Source organism: Magallana gigas, chromosome 7 (genome assembly GCF_963853765.1).
Source record: "Magallana gigas chromosome 7, xbMagGiga1.1, whole genome shotgun sequence".
Taxonomy (NCBI): domain Eukaryota; kingdom Metazoa; phylum Mollusca; class Bivalvia; order Ostreida; family Ostreidae; genus Magallana; species Magallana gigas.
This window is the reverse complement of record NC_088859.1, coordinates 39921539-39940894: the sequence shown is the minus strand read 5'-3', so window position 1 is coordinate 39940894 and position 19356 is coordinate 39921539. Positions and strand designations below refer to the sequence as shown.

The 19356-nt window shown below is 31.5% G+C and overlaps 1 protein-coding gene across 2 annotated transcripts in view; it reads left to right on the top strand.

Moving 5' to 3' along the window:
- The window catches only part of LOC105338178 (polycystin-1), a 39371-nt gene extending 20708 nt beyond the window's left edge, over positions 1-18663 (top strand). For both annotated transcript variants that reach the window (XM_034457826.2, XM_034457825.2), the window contains 23 exons: positions 52-321; positions 436-614; positions 787-954; positions 1161-1337; positions 1535-1662; positions 2878-3048; positions 4001-4099; positions 4178-4333; positions 4606-4714; positions 6508-6764; positions 6858-7088; positions 7204-7645; positions 7882-8072; positions 8150-8371; positions 8549-8719; positions 9797-9957; positions 10311-11034; positions 11195-11327; positions 14141-14388; positions 14573-14747; positions 16751-18028; positions 18303-18403; positions 18505-18663. In XM_034457826.2, coding sequence (XP_034313717.2) covers positions 52-321; positions 436-614; positions 787-954; positions 1161-1337; positions 1535-1662; positions 2878-3048; positions 4001-4099; positions 4178-4333; positions 4606-4714; positions 6508-6764; positions 6858-7088; positions 7204-7645; positions 7882-8072; positions 8150-8371; positions 8549-8719; positions 9797-9957; positions 10311-11034; positions 11195-11327; positions 14141-14388; positions 14573-14747; positions 16751-18028; positions 18303-18403; positions 18505-18636 — 5923 coding nt within the window. In that variant the 3' untranslated portion in view covers positions 18637-18663. The remainder of the gene's footprint in view (positions 1-51; positions 322-435; positions 615-786; positions 955-1160; positions 1338-1534; positions 1663-2877; positions 3049-4000; positions 4100-4177; positions 4334-4605; positions 4715-6507; positions 6765-6857; positions 7089-7203; positions 7646-7881; positions 8073-8149; positions 8372-8548; positions 8720-9796; positions 9958-10310; positions 11035-11194; positions 11328-14140; positions 14389-14572; positions 14748-16750; positions 18029-18302; positions 18404-18504) is intronic.
- The last annotated feature ends 693 nt before the right edge of the window (positions 18664-19356 follow it).

The following is a 19356-nucleotide window of genomic DNA, read 5'->3' as shown; positions in this document are numbered from 1 at the left end:
CAAATTAAACCAACAATAAGTTGATTGCATATATATAATATCCTTTTAAAGCACAAGTGATGGGTCATTCCTTCTGGGAGCAAATGCATCTTTTGGCGTAAGACTTAATGACACCAATGTAACAACAACCCCAATGACGTCCTCATCTAGCAGCGCTTGTGGGTTACAAAATTTTTCAAGTGGTGTGGCTAAGTTGCCTTTTAATCAGGATGTTGGTACTGATATAGCTGTAACGGTGACAGTGTTTGATCAAACTCTTCAGGATGATTTTACACAAGTGATAACTGTAGTCAGTACAGAAACTCCAGAACTTGCTATCAAGTATGTGTATTTATTTTTGTTTGTTATATTACCATGTCAAACTAAGTTTTTTAAAGAAGTCAAATTAATAAAATGAAAACTATTAAATCAAAATTTCTCTTTGACTTATTTTAGTTGTTCCTTCAACTGTGATACAAAAGTTGCGATTCGAGCAAAAACATCCTTTATGGGATGGTGTAAGAGTTGCGAAATAGAAAATTCTACAATGAACTATGAATGGAGATTATTGGTAAAGAGAGCAGATTTTTCGTCCTATGAAATAGTACACGACTTTTCTAGGAACACAACAACAGGTAAGAAAACTATATTACAACAACAACAACAACAATGACGGAATTTAAAACAGCTTCTGTTGAGTTTAAACTTTAATGCATATTGAAAATTGTAACTTTTTGTTAAATGTAAGTCTTACTTACAAAATTTTTTATATAGTAAACACATATTCATTATTTTAATATCAAACAGATTCCCAGTCGTTGGTTATTCCTGAGAATTTCCTAGAACCAGGTGTAGAGTACATGTTGATGTTGAACGCCAGTTACCTTGATCAGGATGGGTCAGCCGAAGTATATGCAAAATTTTCCACAAATTTCCCTCCATATAACGGATTTTGCAATTATACAGTCGAAACTGGTAAGTGTTAAAAGTATCAATGTTTTGCATGATAAAATTGAATAATATATACTCTGTACAATATTAAAATGCATAAGATTTAACAAAAAGTATTTTAAAACAATAAAAATTTGATACTGATCAACGGGTTATTTTAAAAATACATTCAAAAACTTCATTAATTATTTAACAATGTGCATTTATTTAAAACTTGTATTTCACTACAGACACGCCACTGCTCAGCATTTTTTGCAAAAACTGGGCAGACGAAGGATATGAAAATGACCAAAACTATAAAAGAGATCTAAAAGCTAAGCGACCTCTTATATATCAATATGAAACAAAAACAAAAAGAAAAATGACTCATGGAATAGAAGAAGTTGTCAATATAATATACAGAGGAAGTAAGTTCAAAAATGTGTATTTAATGTATTTTATCCTCTGTCAAAGGTTTTTTGGTGTATTTCAATTTTGAAATTTCAATTCAGTTTTACTTAAACTTTTAATTTTCATGAAAATTTTCAAAAAAATGTAATGCCACATCTACTTCCAAAAAGTTATCAGTAATGTGTATTTTTTAAATATCTATTTTTTGTTTCAGGCGAAAGTTCCATAGATAAAGAATATATACAAATAGGGGACAGTACCTATGAATATCATGTATATTTTATTGTAAAAATATTTGATCTTTTTGGAGATTACACAGAAGTACAATCGGGAGAATTTTTGGTAAACCTTTTCTTTTTTAACCTTAATAAGCATAAATATCTATGTTTAACTTGCTTTTTACATTCTGCGTTAGTGTAATATCTACTTTTAAAAGAATGTCTTAAATATTGCTTTCATAACATGACTGAACTGAGTTGTTTGTCTAATTTAGTTACATGTACTTAATCCATACATCATGTTTTAAGCGTAAGTAGGCTTTTTTGATCAATATTTGTTGTCGTCGTTTTCATTAAATTTTTCATATTTTCATTATTTCCAGAAACAGTGGGACAATTTTATCGATACTCATTACAAAACATCCTTAGACTGAAAAGCCACGTCCTCTTTCAAGGGTTAAGGGAAATTAATTTATGCGTACACTCGTTCTCCAGGATGGGTCATGTTTTCAGTCAAATGACATTTGTATACATATGTAACCAGTTTACTACACAGGACTTGTCACCCGTATGAGTAATGTCAATTATAACAGTACTATTGGAATGCTTGGAGAACGTATAAAGAACGAACAAAGCGAAATTACAACTCTGTGACATTGTTCAGTTAATGAAATGGTTCTTGGTTTAATGTGGTCTAATATTTTAATTTCTTTATTAATAACTTTCGTCTTTTTTTCGTCGTGGCAATTTCTTGATTCTACTATAATCCGAATGATTAGAGAACTTTTTGTACACATAAGCCATATTGAACGCATTAAATTCCTTTGCATTCAAGATAATTTGCTATTTGAAAGGATTAGAAAGTGCAACTTCAATCACAAAAGTGCGGCAAGGCTATTAAATTTCATTAATTTTAATATTTCATTAATTTTAATATTATCGGAAACAAAATTTCATTCTACTCATTGACAGGTGACCACCTACATATGTAAGACCTGCGTTCAAGTCTCTTTTTACTTAAAGTTTACAATCGGCGGATCCTGGAGCTAAGGTGTATATAATCTGAGATTCCTCCGTCTCCATCCCCCCTTTTTATGAATTGCTGTTTGCAAACATCAATAATTCATCAAAGCGGGGGTAGAAGTAGGGGGATTAGGATTTGTCTCTAAAATGCAAGCATTAAACTTCCGGACAGTTCCATTCATTTGCTATGGTACTCAGTTGACCGTCGAGGCATGTGGGCCTCTTAACTTTTTCTGTTTATTTGTTTCGTTCCAATGAATGGAACTATACACTATATGATAAGTCTTTGTGTTCTATAAAAGAATTTTTATCATAGGTGACACCACCTGCTAATACGCAGCCAGTGGATGTAAATGATCGAACAACCGTTAGCAGAATGTTTGATAATTTCACAAAGGATTACGAAGGACGGAAACGTAGTGGTAACGAGATGGCAGCAATTCGACTGATAGGATCAACGGCGTCATTATTCAAAAATTACTCTAACGTATGGTTATATTTATTGTTTAATATTCTTTAATTAAAAAAAACTACCAAAACCGTTAAAGCGAAAATTTGGCGCATACGAATTTTAGTGCTAACTTAATTGCTTATGCATTGGCGCAATTATATTTTAGCGCACACACCTGTAAAAGAAAGAAAATCAACCCTGCTTTTAATTTTTTGTTCGTTATTTAAGCACGTAAATTCATCGGCCTTGATTTTTAACTAACGTTTACAAGTAAGCTGTCAATGGAGACAGTAAAATTGCTTTTGTTCGGATAGTCAGAGAAAAAACCACCATTTGTCGGCGAAACTGTGTTAGTTGTCGTAAACAAGTTTGAGTTATCTGACATTGAATTTGATTTAAAAATTATGATCAAACCAGAGGAGTTCTGGAATTCAACGCGAATGAATTGAAATACCATCAGTAAACGCAATGTCATGTGTAAGTTTCAATCACCATAAGCAAAGAGCATGTAAACAATGTCGATATAGAACGACAGGTTCAATCGATATAATGTTAAGTAGAAAACCACTGGGTCATATTTTTATTTTATAAACAAACAGAATCGACGTCCGAAATTACAAAAGGGCATTTTTCTAGCAATACAATTGTTACTGAATTTATTGTTTTAAAACATTAAAACTTGAATACATGTTATACCAATGTCAACCCAATAAATTTTTGCGCTGAGGGAAAGATGCTAAAATTTGTTATGCGCCATATTTTCTCGTTTTATAATATTACATTGTCTCTAATTATGACTGTTGATTTAAATACTAACGCGTTGCAAACTTGCCCTTTCATGTTCATATCATTATATAAAAATGCCCCAACGCAAATAATAGTCGCTGCAAAACAGTAATGTCAGTTGAAAATTGCCAAATAAAGTATACAAAAATAATAGTTAAAAAAATAATGTCAAATATTTTTGCAGTTGTCTTTGCTATTTTAGGCTGATGCAACAACTACAGAAGATGATATAATGACTGGAATAGCAAACACAGCTTACGTGGATAAAAGCATATTCCCAATTGTAGTGGAATACCAAACAGTGAGGATATTTTCAATACCGACAATATTCATCTTCAATAGTTTGTATTTTCTTTTGACAATCATGATTTTATTACAGATAATGGCGCATATGCTCGACTTGCTTCAATACGACCTACAAGTTCACTGTGATACCAACAAAAAAAACAGATTCAGCATCGCTGATCTACAGTTAATATTCTCCTCTGTTGACTCCATAACGCGCCTGCAAGACTACATAACGTTTGATATTTTAGTAGGTAGCCACTTTTAAAGGTCCCATATGCATTATAATTTCTTATAATCTCTTTATCGCTACATTTGATATGGGACATTTTTTGTATCTATAATTTTTACGCCAGTCATTTAATTGTACTGCAACATACCGAATTACTTAATGTTTTCTTTTAATATGCTCTAGGTTTTGTTTTCAATATTTTTTTGAGTAGCTGCTGTTTTGCTGACATCCTATTATTTATGACAACTACTGTTTGTTATAACTATATCAATTCCTTATGTGATTTGCAGGTGAACACTACACGGCTTATGGACACATTAGTCGTATGTTTTGAAATAGTGACAGATATAGACCCATTTCCGGTGGGCTATCTTAATACAACGTATGAAAATGCAAAAGGTAAATATTTTTTGAAACCAGTGTTTTACTAAAACAAATCTTTAATAAATAAATGTATTCTTTTATCTATCTGACAGGGTATTAACAATAAATTTTGCTTTTGGTTTCACTTATAATTATGCACAAATTTAACGAAAAATGTTCATTTTCATGAAATCTTTATTGGTAAACAGAGAACGAGAATAAGCACTCTAAACTCAAAATTACAGTAATATGCTAAATAGAATTAAAATTCAAATACCTTTTTTTGCTTTAAATCGTAGAATCTCTTTTAAGTGTGCTTGTTAACCTGCGCTAGAAAAAGTAAATGATTCTATATTCCATTTCGATAGCGTATCAAAATTGAACTCTGTTGGTTGTTAATATTCCTGAATGGGAATAAATCTATTTTTAAATCGTACAATTAACCTTAACCATACAAGTATTATTTTGAAAATTTTTCTTTTAGATATATTTGCATGAAACTATTTCCTTCCTTATGATTTTGGCAGGAATTGGATTTCAATTTTTTCTCTACATTGGTTTATAATCAACATACATTCATTATTTAGATTTTCGAAAAAGATTAAACACATTTCGAATGTCAAAGCAAAACAACAAGACTTCTGCAAAAAATTCGAAGATTTTTTGTATTTATTGTATTGAATACAACAAGGCCAAATTTCAGTTTGAAATTAACAAGTCGATATATATATATATATATATATATATATATATATATATATATATATATATATATATATATATCAACACTTTCTTTAAGAATGTGAACAAATGATGTTTATAATGTAGCTGTTCTTTTTTATAGTTTCTTAAGTAGTTTAGTAGTAGCTTTAGATTTTGTTTTCTTTGTTTTTTACTCATGTAATTTATTTTTGGTCCTGAAGAAGGGACTGGTTGTCCCGAAAATTTGACAATTTCTATTGTTCGCGTCGTTAGCCATTTTTAGTGCTTTATATATATATATATATATATATATATATATATATATATATATATATATGAATGATACCATTTATACATAAGAATTAGTATATACAAAACACACATGTATTATTGTCAGATTATTTCTGTTTGTATTTGCAATAAATTTATTTTGTTTTCTCGTAATATACTATCAATATAAACATAACCGATATTAATTGTTTACTTAATATGTATTATTGTCTAATCAAAAGTTATTATCAACTTAATATACACATAAATTCACATTCATTCATCAAAACGTCAAGAAAATTAAAAAAATTGTTAGGAAAAAATATTTGAGAAAACACCGATTACCGAGAGAATTATTAAATATATGAGCTAGAAGAAATTGCTGTCACCCACTAAAATATTGACTTTTTGTTATCACACCATCAGAATAAACTTATACAATATTCATTTGATAAAATGAGCATGAATGCAAACAGTTATATTAAATGTATGTGTCATGAATTTGTTGTGCCAATACTTTTTAAGGTTAAATTTTAAAATTCTGTTAGTGGTGATGAGCCTTGTTTTAAATAAAAAGGATGAACAAATTTTATTTTCTTTCATTTTAGGTAATATTTTTGGTTTGTTATTTGATTTTTAAAAACTTTTTTTATATTGCGGATTCATTACTGGACCTTGTAATCAAATGACTGCATAGGTCTACACCTCTTCTGGTGCTTGTGATTTCCAAAAGAAGTTATTATGAATCAAACCCCAAAAAGGAATGTAATACTTGATATAAAATTCACCGATTTCAAGAAACAAAGATGTTTCTTCATGATATTTTCACTAACCCACGATGTCCATTTCTTTGACAGTCATCCACAGAATAATAAATCGCCTGTTGGACATCATGCTTCCAAATCACCTCTTAGACTTGTCTGTGCCAAATCAGAAAAATAGTATTAAAGAAAAACTGGTAAGAGATGCAGAGCGCCAGAAGCGCCAAGAGGCGTTACTATGGGCTGTTAATGTCTCGACGCTCATAGACTATACAGATCTAGACAACAAAGCAGGCATGTTATTTACCGTAAGAGAGCATCGCCGGGGGATACAAGAACAACAAAAAGATCTGGTAATCTTCACGAATATCATTGTATATGCTTTATTACATATATACTATTTCAACTTCCATGCATACATAATTTTTTTCTAATTTTGTTGATAGGCGCAGGAGTACTTTCCAGTGATACAGCGTATATTAAGAAGAACACAAAATGTTATCCTTAGAACTATAGTTCTTGAAGAGCGCCACACAATGGACAGAACTGTTTTATCTGTCATTACAGAGAAAATAACGATTGACAGTATACAAAACAGGACGGATCAATATTTTGTCGGAATTCAGCCCTCAAATGGCACATTCGAGCAGCTTACTGATAAAATAGTCGCCATGAAGGTCATTTATTTGTTATTTTATAAGTAATTATATTTTTTAGCGAAATTCACAATTTTAGAATTAATTTTGCTTCGTATTTTGAAATTTTTTTGTTTTACGTTTACTTTGTTCACAGATAAACTATTACAAAAAGAACCCCTTCATTTATGGACAAAACGCATCATCTCTGACATCAGGAGTTTCAACTTTTGATATGGGAGATGACATTAAGTTAGACGTTAAACTTGCGAACAATGGCAATTTCAAGTATCAAAAATTCATTCCTCTCATCAATCCAGAATATCCAGAAAAAATGATTTTCTTTACTTTTGATGTTATTAATGATGATGATGCGGCGATCATCTTTATGAATCCAGATGGTTTTGATATTAACAATCCTGTAAATTTTACCTTGTATACGTTCTATGTAAGCGGTGACACGTTTCCAACGTCATCAACTTATGATTTTATGAAAATTGTTGGAATGCGCGACTGGGAAAATATTGGATTCAAGATATTTCTTGAACAAGGCACATGTCCAAAGGGAACTTGCTATCTTGGGGTGAAACCAGAACAAGGTATACTTATGAAATACTGATAACCGACAGTCATAGGATGAATGAATCAAATGAATTACGTTCTAATCCAATGATTGATACTTTAAATATGTCTTTCTTTTTTATTTTCATTTCAATTCTTTGTTATCTAATTTTATTATTTATATGGAAAGATGCTTCTTTATAACGAAAAATAATTTCTCTCCTTCCGGACATAATGGTAATTGATAGAAACCTATTTTATCATATAAATCTAGCACCAGATTACAGTGTGTATGTTCCATCACAAATGAGACGGAAACGATCGGTAGTGGAAAACTCCACAACTGCCACTCCTCCAGGAGATAATTTTGTTCCCGTGGAAGCAAATTTTAGCCTGGTCGTTTTTACCACTGGATGCAGAAGTTGGAATAATTCTCAAAATGCGTGGTCTTCAGATGGTTGCATGGTAAGCAATGAATTAATTTAAATTCACAATTTCTGAATTTCCAATAAGAATGTTTAAAATCCTGAGTTGTATTTTAGGTTCTAGAGATGAGTAGCGTGAACGAAACTGTGTGCCGTTGTAGTGGTAACACATTTTCAACAACGTTTTACGTTCCCCCAAACATGATTAATTTCTTGACGGTGTTTGGCAAATTTGACGTCACCAATGCTTTTGTTTACGGTCCCCTCATTGGAATGCTTGTAATCTACATCATAGCAGCAGTATTTTTACGAAGGGAAGACAAAAAGGACCTCACAAGGGTATGTGATAAAGTGCTACGACAATCAATACCAAAACCTGTAAAACTGAATAAAAGTTTTCTTTTAAACATAACTATTGACATACAAATTCAATTAAATTTTTGGTTTGTGAGTGCTAGTGTGGTCTGCATGTCGCTTTATTGTATTTAACATATTCTATTTCTATTTGCTATTTAGTGGGCCGTTTATTTCTTGGTGGATCATGATGTAAAAGATAATTATTTTTACCTCTTAACTGTACAAACTGGAATGCGACGGGGTGCTGGAACAAAATCAAACGTCAATTTCGTACTAGTTGGAAACGAGGAAGACTCCGGCATTAGAATTTTATCAGACGGAATCAAAGAGGTTTGTTTAATCTGTATTCAGTATTCTTTTTTTTTAAAAGATGCCATTCATTCTATCATACGTTTGTTTATTTAATATTTTATTTAATTTGTATGTTGGATTAAATAAAAAAAAAATAAACTTTTTAAAGGGTCATGGTCACTATTTTGGTCCAAATCTATTTTTCTATTTTGATGATTTACAATACTTTAGGACTGCATTCCTAATGATCAAATGAAATTTGGGAGTCATTCCTTGAGTTATAGTCAAAAGACAGGGCTCAAAATTCTTTGTCATGAAAACAAGACTGGTGCCCTGTTTGTGTTTACATAGGTCCGATATACCAAAAAATTTAAGCAGATTGTCTACCTTCTCATTTGTTTTTTTTAAGCATAAATGAAATAAATATTTACGTTTAACTCATTCATTTTAGGTCTAAAAACGGGTTTTTATTTCATTTCAACACTCAAAATGTAAACAAAAGCGTTGTTTACTGTGCAAAGAGTTGTAAGCTCTGTAACTCACCTATAACTCAACGAATGACACTCAAGTTTTGAATGCCTATAAAGAACCGAAGCATTGTAAAAATTTAAATTGGAAAAATAAATCTTATGTATTGCGAAGAAAATTATTTTAGACTCTTAAATGTGTGATTAGTGTTTGGTTATCAAGTTCAATAAAAAAAAATCGGTCACTCTATTTTCTTTATTTAGATACTGATAATTTGTTCACAATTTACATTAGCCATGGGAACTCATGATATCTCTGAAACGATTAAGATTTCTATTATTGAACAAAAATATAAATTTCCTGTTTATTTTAGGGAATGGGTTTAGTGACTTGGTCTAAGGGATCCAGACGTTTTAATGTATAAGAGCACACTTATCCGATCATATCATTGAAACTCTTATCATTTTCGAAATTTATTGATAGCAAAATAAATTCTTATATATTCTGTGAAAACGGTAATCTCGATTATATTTTAAATTACCGAGAATGGAAATTATGCTTGCCAATCAGACAATATTGTATCTTACTTTTTTTACTTTGATAAATTGTAAAACATTACGTTCAATGCGCTAATTTGTATTTTAAAAGGGATTTGGAATGGCAAGCATCAATCGATACTTTATGGGTACTAAAGAACCTTTAGGAGACCTGCGATACCTCCGCATTTGGCATGATAATACTGGGAAAGGTGCATACAAAAGCTGGTATCTCAACCGTGTCATTGTGGATGACCTTCAAGAAAGAGACAGGTACAAATATGTAGAGGCTGTTAGTGTCGTGTATATTAAAGTAGTGGCATTTATTACAGTTTACATCTGTGATGTCTACCAGTAAGGTTTATTGTTACCTACATATGATCCCGTTTTATTCTGTCAAAATTGAGATAAACGTATTGTGAAAAATGTAATCACTTATTGAACTGCTATTGTTAGCCATTTTTTCATTTAGTATATACATGTACTTGTGCACCCAGAACACATTTTATCGCCTTAAAATCATTGTTCTTTTCTTTTTAAAAACATGTTTACATCGTTTTAATTAACAATTCAGCCTATGAGGTATATGTTTAAACTGTTGGAATTTATTTCTAAATATATTTTAGATACGTATTTCTCTGTGACAAATGGCTCTCTCTGGATGATGATGATGGGATGATTGAAAGAGTGCTCCCTGTATCCACAAAGGAAAATGTACATTCATTTAAAGCACTGATGAACGCGAATACACAGATGAACATTACAGATCATCATTTATGGGTGTCTCTTCTTTTACGACCAAACATAAGCCGTTTCAGTCGAGTGCAAAGATTGACTACTTTAATGGTCCTTCTATTACTGGTTATGATTTCTAATGCCATGTTTTTCCAATCATCCACTGAAGAAAGTTCTTCATTTCAAATGGAATTAGGATTTATCAGATTCTCATTGTCCACATTGTATGTCTCGGTAATTGGTGTCATTATTACCACACCTCCAATCTTATTTGTAATAATAGCCTTTAGAAAGAGTAAAATAAGACAAAAAAGGCATACTGATTCCACTATCATAAATAAAGACGGTAAAAATAATTCAGCAAAATACGACGTTTCAAAGAGCAACTGTATCCTCCAAGAACTGAATGAAGGTATTATGTTTGCTGACAATAACTTGAACCTGCCATTCTGGTTCGTCTATCTAGCCTGGATTACTCTTGTTCTGGCAGCTGCAGCATGCGCATTTTTCCTGCTGCTATATAGCATGGAGTGGGGAAAAGAAAAATCCGAAGAATGGGTTACCTCTTTCTTGCTTTCTTTTCTTGAGTCGATTTTGTTCGTTGATCCATTAAAGGTACGGATATTTGATTTTAAAATCAATAAAATAAACACACTAAACCAATGAAGTTATTGAAATTATTTTGGCAATAACTGATTTTAATGCTTTTTTATTACAAGTTTTATAATTGTAATTTTGGAAAATCATAATAACAATGTTAACATCTTTTTTTAAGGTTGTGTTTGTTTCTTTGATCTTTGCCACCATTTTCAAAAGTATGAGAGAAGAAAAACCTCCTTCAATAGACCTTGACGAGTTACGGAAAGCATCGAGTCATTATAATGGTGATTCGAGACAGAATTTTCTAGGTAATGAACACATTAAGTATACACCTTTACTGATAACAAAATAACATCAGACACTTCTAAATGGTGCCAAATACAAATATGTTATTGTTGGCAGTTGCACTGTGTTTGATAGTTAAAAAATATTTAAATCATGCACAGAATTATTAAAGAAAGCAACAACGGACCGTTAGTCTAATTTATTAAACTCAAAATATATGATACACATGTTTCAAGGTAGTGTGAATGATAAATGAAAAATTAAAATATTTTGTTTTATTGGTGATAATAGCCACGGTTGCTTAAAAAGCTTGTAATTACATCAAGAACAGATATCAAGATGAATCCTGGAACTAGGCGGTGAATCGGTAAATATTTGACCATACCTATTTAGACTTAAACCTATACGTAAATAAAGTAAATGTTCCGGTGAACACTACTGGTAAGCTGAAATATTCGACAGGAGACTATGTAGGCACAACATATAGTCTGTGCCACCATTAGAGCGTACACACACACACACACACACACACACCAATAAAGACACTAGAGAATAAAAACAAAACTCGTAGCAAGTTAACCTTTTCAATTCGAAACCTATGAATACCTAGCAAACATTGTAATAAAGCAGTTTGCACAAAATAAAATGAAACAGTAGTCATTTAAGAGGCTTAATTCTTGAATAACCATTGGATCAAAACATTCTGCAAATGTGCACAGCTATACTTTTTTGTCCAAAGTTGTATTTTCTAATGGGCCAAGATTCACAGAAAAAAGTGGAATTGAAATTCCATATTTATTCCCCGGGAGACACGACGTTTAGTCACGAATTTACGTATCCTTGAAACTGTGATTTTTCAGAAAATCCACGAAAATAGATACCCACGAAAACTAATGAAACCACAGTAGTAATACATGTAAATCTGTTCTACCACACTAGTGGGCTTGAAATTAAAACAAACCCACAAATTCCGAAACATCTGTTTCATATTTGAGTATTTTACTAGTCAAAGACGTTAATGGTAACCTAACAACAAAAATTGTATGATAAACGTGATGATTTTTATTTTTCCATTGTCAACTTCTCTTACTTATGTAGCAATATACCATCATCTCCTGCTTATATGATTATGTCCCTCAGCTTATTCGTTATGCCAGAGCATACTCTACATACGAATAATTTATCAAACGAGGCCAACTATTTACAAACAAATTGTTGGAAAAAGAATATCAAGAACCTCGATTATAATCATCTTTACGCAAGTTCTATGGTCAATACAATGACCTTGTCAGCAAGTTTTCATTATGTTTCATTAGGACACATACTGACTGACGTTTTTCATATTGCTACCATTATTTATACACCGTACTAACTTCGGTTTCTTCTGTTTTTCACGATCTTGACAAAGAGCACACGGTAGGTAAGACCGGTCGGCAGGGGATGCTTTCTCCTCCTAGACACCTGATCCCACCTTGGTCTTTTTAGAGGTCCGTGTTGCTCTGCTTTAAACTCATATTTCGCTTTATGGATTAACGAGATGGTTGACAGTTTGTTATTGTCATTTTTCATAGCCAATCAGAAAGTGCGTTAGAACCAGAATTAAATTATATTAGTGTATTAATAAACATCGGATTTTGGTATCAATGTCAGATGGTGATTAAATGCCATTGAATTATAATATTCAAAAGCTGGAACAGGAAAATGAGAAACGATTTATAGCTTTTAAAGCTCCTTTATTGTTGAGTGCCTACAGGGAGAGTTTCTATCTGCCCCCTGGGGATGAGGGATGAGAGGTTGTTTTAATTAAAATATGCATAGCAGCCACCTTGTATTAGCTTATCTATGAAAACATACATAAAACCTATCTTTAAAGTAAACAAATAAATAACTTTCTATCAGAGTATTGCACCTTTTCAATATCAAGTAATACGCTCAATTATGATTATAAAGGTTTTTGCTAAACTTATAGGTTTCATAGACTAATTCCTTTTTGAAAGATTTCAGACAGGAAGGTGGTCGCCATTACTACATGTATATTATATTTTTTCTACACCAGAATGAATTTAACTTTAAGACGTTTGTCTATGGGCTATGGTACTTATGTGGCCGTTTAGCCCTATTGGTCTCTTGCTTATTGAATTTCACGATTTCATCTAAAAGAACCATCTAAATAGTTGAATATATTTGTCATTTCACTTAAAATATCTCAAAATATTTAAGACACAACTAAAAAATATTGCCAGAACAATTAATTCCATTACACTATTATTAAAACGATAACGGTTAATTAGCCCGGAATGCTCCTGATGACGCCATGAAACAATCGAAAGATCTTAAATAATTATGTTTTGATAGGTATTAGTTTAATATCAATATTTTAGAAACTCGTTGTTCTAGAACAGGATTTTTGAATATGGCTATAAGAGAATTTTAAGAGAATTCTTTAGAAAATTGAGAATGTACTTCTTACAAAAAAGTTGCGTAAGAGCCTGTTTTAGGTTTATTATCTTATCATAGGTACATGTTTGATTAAAGACAATCTTAATAAGATTAGACATGTAGATGTTCACTTATTAGATTTAGTTTACAGTAGATATATAATAATGCACTGCCAAAATTCTCAAGCCATATTTCACCATGACAATACTGTGCATCTGGCGATGCATTTGCTGACCCAAACTCTATCATTTGAGTAGACTGGCATTTTCTTTTTTAAAGATTTAGTTGCTTACATTGGAAGTGGATCAGTATAGGCTGGTCAGATCAGTGATGTAAGTAGATTTATAACGTGTAAGTTGTTTAAATTGCTTATGCCCGTTTTTTATGTACATTTCAGCACTGGTTAACAACATTCTTAAGAAAAATGAGCCACCAAATGAAGAGGATTTGCACATTCTTAGAAAAAGAAGACTGGAAGAGAAGAAAGCTCGAAAAGCCGCTTACGACATTTTATTTTTCGCCGTTTATATATTTGTCTTATTTAGTGCAAGTTACATCCAAAGAGATATGAGATCCTTTAATTACAAATGGAATATAGAAAACTACTTGCTAGCAAATGGTGTTTCTCAGCTTGGATTTTCAGGAGTATGTACTATTTTTAATTGATGTATAGATTCTAAATAAAACTTTTTAAATTGATAAGTAAATGAAAAAAAATAATTTAGTGTAATTATTTTTAATATGTTAAAAAATTTAGGCAGTTGATGTTTGATTGTACGGTGTGTTTTTTTTTTTATATTAAACGGTACTTCCCCTTCATTGTTTGTAGATCAATGAAACAAAAGACTTCATAAATTGGATCAACAGAACGCTAATTCCCACTTTCTATCCTGTAAATGACTACCTGGGAAAATCTCTGTCAGAAATTGATAAGAAATGGTTTGGTGACGGATCAAGCATTCGAGTTGGACCTGCTCGATTAAGACAAATGAGATCAAAGCGAGGTAAGAAATATCCGAAAATCACTTAAGGAAATTTCCACGCCAATTATTTAGTAGATCTTAAAATGTTTTTAAATTATGAATTCGTGGTTGGATGATGGATAATTATACACTTATAATATTTCATGTGATTTTAATACCTTTTAGATAAATAGACACAGATGTGCTGCGTCTACAAAATAAACATTTCAGATATGAAATATGCATTTGATTGGTGCAATCTAAATATTTTATTACAACAAGCGCAATATCAATATTTAATTAGACACTTTATTTCTTTCATATGAGTTTAATACGTTTAAAGTAAATAGACACAGATGTGTTATGTTTACAAGTTAAACATTTCAGATATATAGAATATGCAGTTGATTGGTGCAATATTAATATTTCATTAGAACACGCTGATAAAAAAACTGTGAATGAATGGCGGATATTTGTTAATAAATGAACTGATGCTTTTTTTTAAAAAAAATTTAAAATAGGACATGAGATGTTTTTATAGATTTCACCAATGGATATCTACATGTATTTTTAGAAAGTGGCATATTTGTAATTACATGTACATTGTATCAAAATTTTAATTATATTTTAAAAATGATTTCCTGGCTGTTTATAAATGACTTTTGAAATTAATAACAAATAAATGTTCTTTATCTTTACAAGTTACTTCCAAAAACGTCTGCATGACTATTCTTGACAAGTTATGCAAATTAAATTCGTTTTGCTCTACGAAGTGATACTCATTCCGATAGATATAAAAGTGTTTTTATTTAACAGACTTTGTCTGTTATTCGTATTTTTTTAAAATATAAATTAAACTCAAAAGACAAATTAGCTATGAGAGCAAAGGCTTATTGCAAAATTAAACCATGTTTGCAAATCTAAATTGTAATGGAAAATACATCAAATATTCGTGTAAAGATTTTTTAAAATTTAGAACCAGGTACTTTTACTTCAAACATAATCTTATCAGTTTGTCATATTATATATGTGCTTATGATAATTTTTAGCATAATTAAACTCCAAAGAAAATACCAATTATTTTCGTACAGCATAGTGTAATCTCTGACACAAATAAATACGAGATGTGTCGGTGTGTAAGAGTTAGGAAACATTGCTGATAATCGAAAATCGTTAAGTGTCATAAATGGTATTTATTATCTATTTTACTACAGTTATTGCCGAGATCAAAGAGATGCCGCGGACATTATTCTCCAATATACCACGAACGTCTTCAGTAAATTATCAGATCAGAAATATCTATTTGTCTCGCACTGACCATGAAAGTACAACTTCAAATCGTAAAAAGTTTTAAAACTATGTCAATTTCACGTTAATTTGTTAGTTCCAGTCAAAACGATGTGTATTGCCTCAAATGTTTATTTTTTAGAGATTAATGCGGCTGTTCCTGGCACCTCCCTAGCACATTTTAACTGCGTGTTTTACATAAAATATATAACATGATGTAGTAATAATCGTATTAAATCGCCCTTAAAATATTAGGAACATGATTCAAAAATATTTTATAAATAAGTAAAGAGTAATAAAAATCCAAAGAAAAATTCTGTCGTCTGCCTGTGATTCCTTTGATCGATACACATGTAAACATTACTAACAAAACCATTGGGGTTACACAGAACAGCCGTCAAAATGACCTAGATCGTCTCCCTATAGGAGAAACGATCTGTATAAATACTGGGCTGTTAGTAGAATAGAAATAAAGTTCGGTCTCGAAATGTTGTTTGAAATATAAAAGCCTCGGCTAACGCCTCGGCTTTTATATTTCAAAACAACATTTCTCGACCTCGGAGGTTATTCTGCAACATTCACGAAAACTCGTACTTTATTTCTCAATGAAACAAATATATTAATTTGCAATGCATTAAGTATTCATATTTCAGGAGACATTCAGGGAAATCCATTTGATATCTTCAAAGTTTGTCATATCTTACGTTAAACATGAAATTAGTTTTGCTAATTACTTAATTTTATATCTTTGGCTGTAGAAATTTGTACAGTCTGGAGCATTACGTGGCCGAAAAATTGTGTTGAAAAATATTCGGAGCTAGATGAGGAGACGTCTCCCTTTTGTCTTGGTTGGAATCCTTACAACAAAACAACATGCAGCGGCATCACTTATGAAAGTACAATCATAACTGCAAATGCTTGGAAGTATACCAATGCAAAAGACATTTGGGGGTTTTCCATACTCGGCGAGTATAATTCGTACAGTGGTGGTGGATACATTTTAGAATTTACAAAAAACAGAGAGCAGGCAGTTGCTATGCTAAACGAACTCATGAAATATTATTGGATCGACAGGGCTACAAGGGCAATATTTCTAGAGTTTACCGTTTATAATCCAAATACGAACTTATTTGCATACGTAATATTTCTCTGCGAATTCCCTGAAACGGGGGGAACTCTCATATGGACCGATATACAATCATTTCGACCAGTGTTATCATCGGATGAAGTTGGAGCATATGCCATTCTCTGTTACATTGTAATCATTACATACCTACTAGGATACCTTTTCCGAATCGTATATAAAACAGCCACAAAAGGTTGCTTGAATTTCTTTAAAGCCCCATGGAACATAATTGATTTCATCTTAACAATTCTTGGATTTTCATGCATTGGGATATACATTTTACGTTATATAGACGCATATAAGGCAATGCAAATGTACTCGGATAACATTTTGACCGGAACAAACCAGTTTATAAATTTTGGACACATTGTTGTATGGGACAACTTATTCAATGCACTCTTTGCCATAATGGTCTTTATTTCTACCCTAAAAATGCTTCGGATCCTTGGTTATAATCGCAAGTTCACAGAAATAATAGCCGTAGTTACCAATGCGGGATCGGAAATAGCAGGATTCAGTGTGGTATTCTTTGTAATGTTTTCTGCATTTGTATTTTTTGGCTTCTTTTTGTTTGGCGTGCATCTTGAAGGATACAAAAGCGTTTTTGCAACGTGCAGCACACTTGCCAATACCTTTATTGGCAAGAATAAACTTGACACGTTGATGGTTGCTGCTCCAAAGACTGCCCAGTTTTATTACTTCATGTACATGGTGTGCGTGATAATGATGTTACTGACCATGTTTGCTGCTATACTGAATAAAAGTATTGCGGAAGTAAAAGCCGAGTTGGCAGAATACACTGACACCATTGGCATTGTTGATATCTGCTGGAAATCTGCCAAAAGTTTCTTTGGAATGTTTTTCAGCTTCAACACAAGAAGTGAAGATATGCAGAACAAGAACGAAAATGGTGAATTTTTCAAATGTTTTATACAAACATACATTCATTAAAATATATAGAATGAAAGATTCATATGCATTATTATCCCTACAGTACTTACAGCACGTACACTATATATTTTAAACAAAATCAAAAAAGATAAATGCCTTAATGATGACTCAAATATGAATACATCGTGGTATTAGAGCAATTAAAGTTGTTGTTTTTTTAAATTCAGAATAATGTTATTGAACAACGCAGGTCAATTAGAAAGCAATGCAAAAAAGTGTTTCTTTTTGTTTAGAAAATATGCAGAAGATACAGTCCATGCGAAATGGGAGCATTGAGGTTTCCAACGTATTGGCTTTGATAAGACATACATTCAATGAGTTTGGTGACTTACAGGTGAATATAATTAGTTATTTCATTTTTATTGTACTTATTGGTCATAGATACCTTCTAGAATATCATTTATTATTTATATTTTAATTTACTTTTTTTAACAGAAGAAAGGGGTAAAACAGGAGGAATTTTCACAGCTGCATGTGCATTCTAACCACCCACCAAAAGCCAATGATACCCGCCTGCATGGAGACGTAAAGGGAAAACTAGATACAAAAATGCACTTGTATCTTTAAGATAAAAAACGACTAGTTTTTTTTAAACAGTAAATCATTAACAATTAAGTTTGACCCTGTTTAAGATGTATCATCACATTGTTCAATGATGAGTTTTTCTTGTTTCAAGTCCGATTAATCGCAAACACCGATGATAATTCTTTATTCCACATGTACATGTAATAATATTTGTAAATATTAATGAACTCTGCCTTCCTGGTCTCATAAGATGATCCATTGATTTGTCAAGATTTCCTTTAAGTACTTATACATGACATTAATGTTTATGTCATACTTTGTCAAAGTTTGTTAAAAAAGATGTGTCAAAAAGAATAGATACATTACAATATTGTTCGCGAAGTATGTTTGAATAATGTTTTGTTGAATGGTACATCGTATTTCATTACACCGAGAATTGTTGTTGTTATTTATCTTCAAACTGTATAAAGTGTTTATAAAAGTTTTCTGTGATATAAAGTTTTTAAATTTTTTTTTCTCTAGTACCGTTATATACTTGTAGTAACCGTATATCCGGTGTGATTTTCAGAGTGTCACAAAATTTATGAAAATGGAAAAAAAAATTAATTCCTTTTGTTTGTGAGAGTCATTTTTCCGATTCGAAAAGCCTATAATACCTATGATAGCAAACATGACTGGATAGAATTCATGCATATTAGATATTTTTGTGATTTGAAAGTATTAAAGTAGATGTCCGGATATACAGTATTTATCAACAATCTT